Source organism: Benincasa hispida, chromosome 11 (genome assembly GCF_009727055.1).
Source record: "Benincasa hispida cultivar B227 chromosome 11, ASM972705v1, whole genome shotgun sequence".
Lineage (NCBI taxonomy): Eukaryota > Viridiplantae > Streptophyta > Magnoliopsida > Cucurbitales > Cucurbitaceae > Benincasa > Benincasa hispida.
Window position 1 is genome coordinate 42,903,211 of NC_052359.1, and position 11,751 is coordinate 42,914,961.

At 33.0% G+C, this 11,751-nt stretch overlaps 1 protein-coding gene and 1 long non-coding RNA gene across 6 annotated transcripts; both read right to left on the reverse strand.

Moving 5' to 3' along the window:
• Positions 1-610: 610 nt before the first annotated feature.
• LOC120090235 lies at positions 611-6,114 on the reverse strand. Of its 5 annotated transcripts, none has more exons than XR_005485462.1 (5): positions 5,808-6,114; positions 2,210-5,302; positions 2,060-2,098; positions 931-1,751; positions 611-667 (listed from the first exon to the last, which is right to left on the reverse strand). It is a non-coding gene; the product is annotated as an uncharacterized LOC120090235 (long non-coding RNA). The 5 variants fall into 5 exon arrangements; XR_005485463.1 differs by lacking the exon at positions 611-667 and having other exon boundaries at positions 760-1,426; positions 1,643-1,751; XR_005485464.1 differs by lacking the exon at positions 611-667 and having other exon boundaries at positions 760-1,751; positions 2,210-2,404.
• A 1,343-nt stretch (positions 6,115-7,457) lies between these two features.
• LOC120091457 (probable O-methyltransferase 3) lies at positions 7,458-10,775 on the reverse strand. Its single transcript, XM_039049490.1, has 2 exons — positions 9,960-10,775; positions 7,458-7,890 (listed from the first exon to the last, which is right to left on the reverse strand). The coding sequence occupies exons 1-2, from the start codon at positions 10,716-10,718 to the stop codon at positions 7,582-7,584; spliced, it is 1,068 nt and encodes a 355-aa protein (XP_038905418.1). The 5' UTR covers positions 10,719-10,775; the 3' UTR covers positions 7,458-7,581.
• Positions 10,776-11,751: the final 976 nt, after the last annotated feature.

Consider the following 11,751-nt stretch of genomic DNA (forward strand, 5'->3'; position numbering starts at 1 on the left):
TCAATAATAACATTCAAGAGCACCAATGCGCCATGAGGCATGACGAATGACTTGAGTGAGTTTTCTTTTTCATCTTTGGTCTTTTCACTTCTCATTCTCAATGCGTAAAACTTACCATTAAAATCATCATTATGCTCCAAATCAAATTGCTTATTTCAAAAAGTATAACATGACACATCACCATTGAACACTGTGGCTATGACATATTATTTATGTATGGATTGCAAATATATTATATTTAATCCACAAACTCATAAAATTATGATTTAAAAGGTCGTACAATAATTCAGCCCTTGAAAACACAAATTACAAGTAATACAAACATTATGATTTTACAAATATTATGAGTTTACTGCCCCTCTCCACTTGGAAAGTATGGATCCCTTCATAATTCTTCGATGAACAGACCCCCTCCCCTCCCCACCCCCAGCTTCAGCAGTGTCTGGTTATAGGCATCTTTGTCTGACCATTGTGTTCAAAGGATCACAAACAAAAAAGGTTTAAGACAAAGGATGAAAGTGAAAATGTGATCAGAATTCATATTCAACTATCCGTGTTTATTGGGAATGTGTATAAATGGTACATTCAAGGCAAAATTCTTTACTAGAGTTCCCCAAGAAAAAGCATAAAGAGGTTGCGATACCAAATCTTTACTCCTTTGTTGCACCTGCAAAACAAGAAAACTCAATAGTTGAATAAACGAGAGAATCTTCTTTTTAAAATTGTGAGTCATCAACTAAAACTTATTAAAACAGTGAGTCAAACATTCTTTTATTGTATTTAATTAGCATAATGCACATGTTCTCAAGTCAATCAATCGTTTAGTTCCTGCATCTATCACTTAGCTCCAGCAGGCCATCGTGTAGCTCAATCGTTTAGTAAACGATCTCGCGCATAGGCTATTGTTTAGTTACCACGCCAATCGTTTACCTCCATCATTTAGCTCTGACGCCTTATCATCTAATGCATTCGCCTATCGCTTAACGTCATCGCCTATCGCTTAGCATTTCGCCTATCGTGTAGCGCCTCTGCTCATTGTCTAGCGCAGCACAGCTATCGTCGCTCATGCCCATCGCGTAGCACCATCATGTAGTCTATTGCTTAGCACCCGCGCATCTGCTATACCATCGTCCAACTCCCGCCTACACGATCGTCCAGCACCAGCGCATATCTACACGATCGTCTAGCACATCGCTTAGCTCCGCACATCTACTATAGACACATCGCCTACCTCATCGTTTAGCTCGCCGCATTGCTACACGATCGTCCAGTGCCTGCCTACACGATCGCCTACCTCATCGTGTAGCGCTACCCATTTGCTACACAATTGTCTACCCAGCGCCTTGCGCTCAACATTTCGCTTTCACTGCTCTTGCTCACACATACCCAACGCAGGAGTAACTCTTGGCAACGCCTCTTGCCAATGCTTCAACAAATGTATCATATACAACAAAACCATTAATCAAATTGAATTTCAAAGGCCATAGACACATAAAAAAGGCCCAAATCTAGGAGCAGAGAGACATATTGAAGTGAAACCGCATCTGGCTTTCATTGAGACATTTACACAAACAGTTGAGAGGCGTAACATAAGAACAACAATTGCTATGAGTTTAAGAGAGGAAAGATAAGAAGAGCATACTGATCTGGACGAACGACGAACTTCATATCTAAACTTCAAATCGAACGACGAACGGGTGCGGGTTACACGACGACTAAGTGCGGCAGCGTGGATTGCACAACGAACAGACCTGCATGGAAGCCAGATCTACACCACGTCAGACTTTTCACCCACGATCGACGAACGAATGGTAAGGATTTGGAAGAGAGAAGTGAGAAAGAAGAGGATCTGAAGAGGGAAGTGTGAGAATGAGAGGAAAAAGAAAATAGGGGGAGAGTGAAGAGGGAAAAATTAAGCAGGTCTTTAATGTCGGTTTAAAACTGACATTAAAGGTACCCCTACAATAACGGTTTAAAACCGACATTAAAGATCCATTTTTTTTAAAAAAAAAAAAACAAAACGAACATTATACATCCGATTTCACTTTTTTCAACTGACATTAAAGCCCAAAATTCTTGTAGTGAGATGATGGTCTCCCTACAAAACAAATCATGCAAAATTAAATATATTAATTATTTGAGCATAATACATGTTAGATATGTACAATAAACAGTTTAGATATGTACAAAAAAAAAATCATTTAATTACCCGACTCAATATTTGCACACGTCTCTAACTCTTCAAGTTGTGGATGGAGATCTAGTAACACTGAGCCACCACGAATCCAATTTTTTGTACATATCAAGGCCTCCACTGTTTTTGGAGTCAAAGAACTTCGAAAAGAATCAAGAATCCTTCCTCCAGTACTAAATGCAGATTCAGAAGCGACTGTAGATATCGGAACTGCCAAAACATGTCGAACAATTTTTATAAAATGGGATATTTGTAGTCATTTATTTTATCATCTTTATCTTTTATAACCTTGTCAGACAAATAAGAAGTCAAATCATTCTCCACTTCCGATGAACTTTCTTCTTCTCTCAATCTCTTAAAAGTTATCCACAGATCATCTATTTCTTCGTCCATCTCATGATCAGCTTCATTTATAGTGGCGGTCTTTGATTGCTGAGAATCATTGGTACTATGACTATCTCGAGGCGAAGTGTTATGTGATTTGTAAAAGTCATATAGACGATACAAATATAATTTCACACTCTCAACCATATCCTTAATCAGAAGAAGAGCTATGTAATAGAGAATTATTGCCAAAAACTCAGGAAGGAGCAAGTTTCGAGAAGCACTCTTTCCAACCCAAGGCTGGTAAAAAAAAAGTACACAAGCCTTAAAAGGACTCTTTAGACATATATATGATGTAGCTCTATATAATTTGTCTTTCCCCAACCATGACCCTGCAAAGAAAGGAACGGGATGGTTTAGCATAATTTGTGGGATCAGCTGCCAGTCATTCCTAAATCATTTAAGCGGAAGAAGACCAATACGATTGATTGGTCTATGTGCCTCTCTTATTACTTTTTTGTATCCCCCTGCGTTTGGCACCTCGATGTCGACTCATCACATCTGGTAAACGAAAACCACCTCGACCAGATCAGAGTAAACAAGAATGTCGATCAGGCCCCTTGCTTTCCTAGCCTTTGGCTATTCTTGATCTAACTTTTTTATTCCTTTCTTTCGAACTTCGTGCCCCGTCGCGTTAGCGTTTTCCCAGTGCGCGAAGCTTCGGATATGCAAAAATGAGTATTTAGAGATGCTTTCGTTATTCCCAATAATATGGCGCTCGACAGGTTGGTTCGAGGACCCGTTGGTCAAAGGAAAGGGGAGGTCTTGATGGTTGGGACGTTCTTTTTTTTTCAAGGCACGATTCCTTACCAGTTATTCTGACGTCCTGTATGATTGCATTGAGAAATTCTTTATTACATATAAATGATGAAAACAGACTACTCCCGCTTTCTCTTCCTTGATCGTAGTTGGAGAATTCCCCATGAGAAAGGCTTGCCTTTCAGTACGTGAAAGATGTCCTGTTCTTTTCACTGTCTTACTTTGGCCCCCTATCCAATTTTTGGGCCAATTCCCCCTCATTTTCTATGGAACCAACTGTTCTTGAGGACCATGCAACCTAGTTTTGAGGCTCAAGTCGAGTCTCCTCGGATCTCACATCAGAAACAGCTCTCTCAATGTCTGGTGGAGTAACTCGATGTTGAATTGAGGATCTAACATTCTCGAACTCAGGCCCTGGCCAAATTCCAAGAAAGCCATTCTCTTTCTATTATCCCCTCGAGTAAACAATTTATATGCCTTTTCTCGCCTCTATTTGTGACTTTTTCTCGTATGTGGGGGGAGAAGTTTCTCGGTCCATCAACTGAAAGGAAGAATCACTCAAGTGAGCTCGTATTCATTCAGTCATTTTACCCCTTCTTCATTACCACATCACTGTCATAAACATTCGAAAGATAATAATTCAAGTACTTTAACTTGTACAGAAGATCAATCACCATAGCTACAAACATCAATTTATTCATTTTTTCAAACGAACCCCAATACTTATCAAACTTTGTCTTCATATTCATAGCCATCATACTTAGAATAGAGTTGGTATTATTGCTCCATTTGTTTAAAGCAAACTGAATTTTATCAATTTCCTTATAACCAAAGTCACATATGAAGATCCACTTATCGTTGTGATGGTTTCATAAAACCTTTTTAAAAACTTAATAAACACACCTACAGTCAACCAATCCGATGTACTTTGGGGTCCCAATCTTTTATTTCCACGGTCATCTTCCTCGAAGTAATCAACAAAATCTGAGTCTTCTTTCTCCTCCTCTAAAGTTCTAAAAGCTTTCTCAAATTTAATTGCATGTTCAAGCATTAAATAAGTAGAATTCCACCTAGTTGCCACAACAAACAAGAGTCCTACACTGAATTTTTTCTTGTTTCACACAAGCTTTAAATTTTTCTATTCGCTTAGGTGATGATCAAACGTATCATACAAGCTTTAAATTCTTCCATTATGCAAAATTTTCCATCTAAAACAACCGATTTCCAACGTTTAAGTCTTCTCTTAACATAAGAAATAGTCACATCATTAGAACTTGCATTATCAACGGTAATGGAAAAAAAAATTCAATTCCCCATTCCAACAAACAACTCTCAATCATCTTCCCAATAGTCTTTGATGACCATGTAGCTCACATTTTATAGCGAAGTCCATGTGTCGATCGTAAGACAAACTCTTTGAGAGCTTTTAACTAAAAATGATTTCAACTTTTTTTTTTTCTCCTCAAGATAAAGTTGATATACATCTCTAGTGATTGTGACTCTTGATGGAACATCAAACTTAGGACACGAAACACTACAAAAGTGTCTAAAATCCTCTATCTCAACAAATTTGAATGACAACTCATTCATAATTATCATCTTAGCGCATGCTAGTCTACACGCTTGTTGGCTAAACAATGTCGTTACAAAATTACTAGCATTGACTCTTTTTCCATCATTTGAAGGTAGAGAGTTAGGGTGGTTTGTCCTTTTTCTTCTTCTTTATATGGGTACTTTTTACATTGATTTCTTAAGTACTTCCATTAATCTTTACCACAATAGTTACACTTGCACCTAGCTTCATCATTAGGATTTGCTTCTATTTTTGTGAAATGATCCCACACAGACGAGGTTGGTATATTAGGTCTCTTTCGATTGGACTTGGGAGGTAGAGGTGCTATATTTTTCCGGAGTTTGGCTAACATTAGGAGGGGAGGAGGAGGTATTACCACTACTACTGTCCATCTGTAAAATAAATGAAACTAGTAAACAACTAATTATACCTATCTATACAATTAAAAAAACAAATACTAGCTTCTCAATTAACTCATAATAACTCATGTATAAAGATCAATCATCAATCAATAACACATAAACCGTTTATGTACACAATAAAAATTAAATTATTTCTCACGATGAAGTTTGACGACTTTGAAGAATCTAACTATTCTCAAGACATCGCGAGATTAAACAAAAATTAATTTATTATTCAATCTGAATGAATCGCGATTTACAATTCAAATATTGAATGGAACAAAAATTAATTTATTAATTTTGAATGAAAAAAAAAACTTGGACAGCAAAACAAATAAAACCTCTAATAATTTACCATTTAAAACTATCAACCTTTCGTGGATAACACAATAATCTGTACAAATGTCTAGAAAAACAGAAGAAATGCATACTTCGGAGAAGAAATAGATCACAAATGCCAAATAAAATCTAAAATTAAATAGATAAGTAAAAGTACCCAAAATTAATTCATTGGAAACGTGAGGCGTGGGTCGGATCTGACGAGGGGACTAAGGTGGAGATCGGATCGGAAGCGGAGGGTTTTCGTTTTCAGAGTTCGGACTAAGACGAGCACCGTTCGGTGGCGAGCGAAGAAGGCGACCGTTCGGCGAGGGCGAGCGAAGAGGGTGAACTTCGGCGAGGGTTTCGATGCTCGATTTTCTCTTTGTTTTTTTTTAATATATATAATAAAAATCATTCGGCGAGGGCTTGTTTTTTTTTAAAACTCTCGGCTCACTCTCTCTCTCACCAGTCCACCGTCAGGCGTCAACTGGTTTCTTTTCTGCCTTATATATATATATATATATATATTATGATTCGATCTGAATTTTAAATTTTTGAAAATTTTTAACCCAATCCAAAATAAAATAGTCCGGGTTTAGAATCAATTAATTTTTCTGTGTAGAAAACGATCAGAATGTAATTCGATTCCTCTTTTTCACCGATTTGTTCGGTAAATTTCGTGTGGGCGTGAGAAGTTGTACTGTTTTTGTTGAGAAATGGTGCTGGTGGTTAAAGATTTGTCCTACGAAATTCCGATAGTGAGAGGGTGATCGGTGTCCACCGAGAATTTGTAGGAAATACATGGCGGTGGCTCCGTTATGGAGTCGGTTCTAAATTAAAACAGATTTATACAAAAAAATAAATAAAACAAAATTAAAATAATATTTTAAAATTTCGCTGGGAGAGAGTGAAAGATAGAGAGGGAGAAACAAGTAGAGAGCATTTGCAAATATGAGTAATGTATCAAGTGATGTATTAGTAACCTATCAAGTCTATCAAGTGTACAAAGTGTATAGTAGTTATATATAAGTGTATCAAATACATATCAGAAGTGTATCAAATGTATCAACTATATATCAATAGTGTAGTAAGTATATCGAATTTATATTAGTAATGAGGCCATTGTGACCTTTTACATGTGGGTCAGGCTGCGTTTTTGCCTTTTTTACAAATAATAAATATGTGGGCTATGGGCCTAATTAATGTATTTTGTTTTGCCCTTTTTGCAAGTGCCCCTAAATAATTTACCTCCAAATTGTGTAATACTTGGTAGTGTGATTTTTTTAATTTTAGAAAAATTTGGGAAGATTACATAACATTTAGAAAAATTAGTAAATCTCAGAGTGTAATTCTGACGAGATATACCAAAACAGCTCAAAACAATCGATAAGTTAGAAAAAAATATTTTCAATATCGGTGGCCGATCTCAGATGAGATAGACCTAGAAAAACTATTCTAACGAGTTTTTAAAAAGCATATTAGTTTTATAAGATAAAAATTTAAACATATTATTTTTAACCATTTCCTAAATTCACCATAATCAAGTAAAAAAATCCACCATAACAAAAATATAGAGTAGATTAGATTTACCTTTTGATTAACAAACAAGGGTGAAATAAAAATAATAAAAAGTACATAAATGGAATTTAAAATGTTTGCTTTATTTGCAAATTTAGAAAGTCATTTGCTATATTTGCAATTTCCTTTTTTTTTTTCTTTTTTGTTTAAATTTGAAGCGGGTTGGAGGTCAAATTGGCTGCATCAAAATACATGCCTTCTTATGATTTTGATTCCAAAATACTAATCTTTGCAAAATAGATAATAATTTGATTCTTTATTTGACAATCTTTTATTATGGCTGATGAAGTATTATTAACTTAAACAAGGGCATGCATATTAGCATTTATTGGAACTGCAATACATGTTGAAGTTATAGATAAAGGATGAAATCAAGGGTAGAGTTGAATAAGAGACCTTAAACCCAAGAAAGAAGTTATCTTATGGTGACTAAAACCAGCTGCTAAGAAGAGAGTCTTCCATTCTTTCTCATTCCTCTTTGTAGTGTTAAAAGTAGCCATCATCAACACATCACCACAAAGCTCTGTTTCAATTGATTCTTTATGTTCCATTTGCTTTTCCTTTTCCAGCACTGCCTCTATGATTATCACTTTCCCACCTTCATTACTATTAGTAATTGCATCTTTGCAATTCTTCAGTATCCTTATGATTTCTTCATCGTTGTACTTGTGTAGAACTGACTGATTGTTATCAAATTCCCAAATCAATATACACTATGATTAATTAGTGTTAAAATTCATAAATTTTTTATTTGGCTATTTTTTACTTGTTCATCATGAATACATGTTTATGTATTTTTTTACTAGATTTATAGATATTTTGGCCATTTTTTAAACTATTTTCTTAATATATTATAAATAATACTAATATGATTTTTTTTATTTTGTACAAGAGTTATGTCCCTATCTTCTTCTATTTTCACTCCAATGTTAGATTGAAAAAAGATTTATTTACTTTGTCTAATATACTACAATCATACATGCATTTTTTTTAAATATATATATATATATATATATTGTATGTTTTTATACATTTAGTGTAAATATTCAACCAGGTATGATTTTTTACATTTTTATTTAGTTTTATTTAAATTTGTTTGTGAGTGTTATTTTCAAAAAGTTATTTGATATTATGTACAATATTAGAAATTTTCTAAAAAGTGTTTTGAATGATTTCATTAGTTTTGTGCATGTATTTTTTTTTTTTTAAGAATTATAGTTTAGATTTTGAAATTCGGTCAAATATGTTAATTTGTAAATGATGTTTTGTTTAGGGTTCTAGTACTACTATGCCAAGATGAATTTGACTTTTACAAATTCTTTTTAAGAGTACCTAATTTCACACTTAATCCATAATTAATTTAAGATTTTTATAATAGCTAGTCATTTACGATATGTTTGGAATACATTTTCAAGTGTTTGATTTAAAAAATAATCCATTTTAAAAGAAATTTAAGTGTTTAGTTACTACTCAAAATAGGTTTTCAAGTGTATTTTAATCAATTTTTATAAAAAAAATGTTTAAATAAAAATTAATTTTTTAAAAAATATTTTTATCTCAAGTCAATTCAATCTGATCCTTAATGTTCTATGAAGTCGCAGGTTCGGTATTAAATTTGTAATTGCTAATAACCCTTAATTTTTTATTTTATTTTTTTAAAGGAGTAGTTTTTAACTTTGTGAGAAAGATGATGAATGATTTAATACTAAAAGGTGTAAAGTATTAACAAATATTATTAATAAAGGAGAAAGTTAAAATTATAGCTTAAAAATGAAAACAAAATGGTACCGTTATTTTAATATTTAATTTAAATTAAGCACACCAAGCAGAAAAAACTCAAGTTGGGCTTGCACTAAAAGAAAAGAAAAAAGACGCCGTTGAAAGCACTAGCCAACATGGAGAAGTTCAGTCTAGACTATAGTTTAATTCTCTTTTATATTTTTAATTTGGATTCATTCTATTCTCGATATTTTTTAAATAATATCATTTGCTGACCTTATGCGTTTAAAAATAATCATTTTCGTCCCTTCGTCGTTTTTAGTTTTATCTCAATTTCTTTTAATAAAAAAATTTAACCCATGACTTGATTCACTAAATTTCTTAGAATGTTGCCTTGAATTATATATGTATCAAATAATTTCCAATTTATTTTAATATTGAAACTTGTGTTAACACCTTGCAAATAGGGATTAAAATGGTAGATCATTTTTTAATAGTATATGAATCAAAATATATGTTTTGAAAGTACAATGATTAAAATGAGTAAAAACTAAAACTATAGTATTTAAACCTTATAATTAAGAAAAAAAAGTTGTATCCATCATGTGTTGAACATAGACAGGTATAAAATTTTCTTTTTTTTTCTTTGTGATTGAAGGGATGTATAGAGAAAGGTGTAGTTTGGGCTAGCTACACCCAAGATTCAAAATGTTAATATCAATGAAAATGTCAATTTTTATGAAATTTTTTGAAAAAAAATTATAAAAACAAAAAAAAAAATCAAAAAGTATATTTGAAATAGTAAATAAATATCTTTTATGATTTTAAAACAAGTTAACATATCTACTATTTATATTATTTAGTGATATTTTGTTACTTATTTTTTTATGTTTTGTGTAATTCTCTACGTTATAATAAAAATATCGATTCACCCCTCATGTTGATATCTCTAACTAGCGAGAGTGTGAAAATAGTGATAGAAATATCAACATCTGAACAGTATTGTTGTAATTATAGAAGGGAATAATACCACGAGTAAGACTGCATCGGTTGGTGGAATTTGTATTGGTTCAAACAAATTTCCTCCTCCAATGACGTTCAAATCTTTTGTGGTTTGGTAGGGAAGATCAAGCACAATACAATTGATATGTGGGAAGGCTTCCTCAATGGCTTTAGCCACAATGCCTTCACCACCTCCAACATCAACCATAGACTTCACCCCATCAAACACCTCTCGACACTCCGGCCTCTTCACAAGTTTCCCAATCAGTTGAGAATCATACACCAATGTCTGATAGAACAAACTCCCAAAATCAGGCTCATCCCCAATATACTTCCATACTGACTTCCCATTCACCATTTCAAAGGCCGACCCATACTCTTCACTACGCAACCAGCTGCTCATGCTTTCCCATGGAGCCATCATAGCTTGATGGAGTATTAGAACCAAAAATGGTAAGGTTTCGATTGTCGTTGTTGTCGTCGTGTTGCGCCGGAGGAGTAATCGAGAGGACGGTGTGAGACCGTACTTTGTTACTAGTTGTTGTTGAGTTTGAGAAAAGAAACCGGAATGAACGAGGAGACGCATAAGGCGGGCAAGGGGTTGAGATTTGGAGGGATGAATATGGAGTGCTTCAACTAATTGAGAAAGGCTCATGGGTTGGCCATGGTTGTGGATAATGTCTGGTATGCCTAACTCAACAACACATTTCAAAGACATGGAGTTAATGTATTTCAATGTGTGATTCCAAATATGAGCTTGAGCTTCAAGAAATAATTCATCTTCCATAGTATTATCTCTTCAAATTACCTTTAACTATGCCGCCCCAAATAACCTTGCTTTTGATCCACACTTTGACAAACTCTCACACTCCGTATATATATATATATACAAGAGATCACTCAGTCTCCTTTATAAAACTCAATCAATTTATTAATGAAGGTTAATCAAAAACTAAAAACCCAACTTGAATTATGGGTCAAACTAGGAACTGTTGAATCAAATTAGAAAATTATTGCTAAAAAATAACCATCAAATTATCACCCATGTGAAGTTTAATGTCAATCAAACATTTTAAATAAAGGTTTAAAGTAATATTCTAACTCAACCAAAAAAAAATCGTTATTCACAACAAAATCAAGTAAAAAAAAAAAAAAAGTTAGATTACAAGTTTATGAAATTTTGAGAAGTGTTTAATTTAAGTCCTTTTAACTTTATATCGAATAGATTTTTCAACTTTAAAAACTATTATTTAATTTTTAATTTTGTGTCTTATAGGATCTTTGATTTATATATTCAACCATTTTTAAAATGAATATGTCAAAATTTATTAGATACAAAATTCAATTATATGTATATAATGGATCAATTAACAATTTTTTTTTCTAATATGAATATGTCAAAATCTATTAGATACAAAATTGAAATTTGAGGGACCTAGTCGACACTTTTTTAAAGTTCATGAATGTGTTAGACACAAAAATTGAAAAATTGAAAATTTATTGGACATTTTTTAAAGTTTAAGGATCATATAAACATAAATTTTAAAAGTCTAGAGACTAAATTTGTAATTAAAAAAAAAAAAAAAAACATAATCCATCCTATTTGAGTTCCAACCATAAGAACATCAATAATTAATAAACACAAATCTTTAAAAATAAAAACTCAATTAATGAAAGAATCCTTTATTTAAACTCTATTAATCTTCCTTCTCCTATTAATGGAATTCAATATATATACTATCCTTCTCCTATCACATTTAATTGTAGCATTAAATTATTGGTTTTTCTTACTCAAAAACAGGTATTGGTTTTCCCCACCT

Bases quoted from the DNA above. Each gene is read 5' to 3' on its own strand.
- LOC120091457 (XM_039049490.1), bottom strand. From the start codon at position 10,718: ATGGAAGATGAATTATTTCTTGAAGCTCAAGCTCATATTTGGAATCAC. The intron at 7,891-9,959 runs GTATTATTCCCT...GATAACAATCAG, and splicing joins CCGATGCAGTCTTACTCGTG to TCAGTTCTACACAAGTACAA.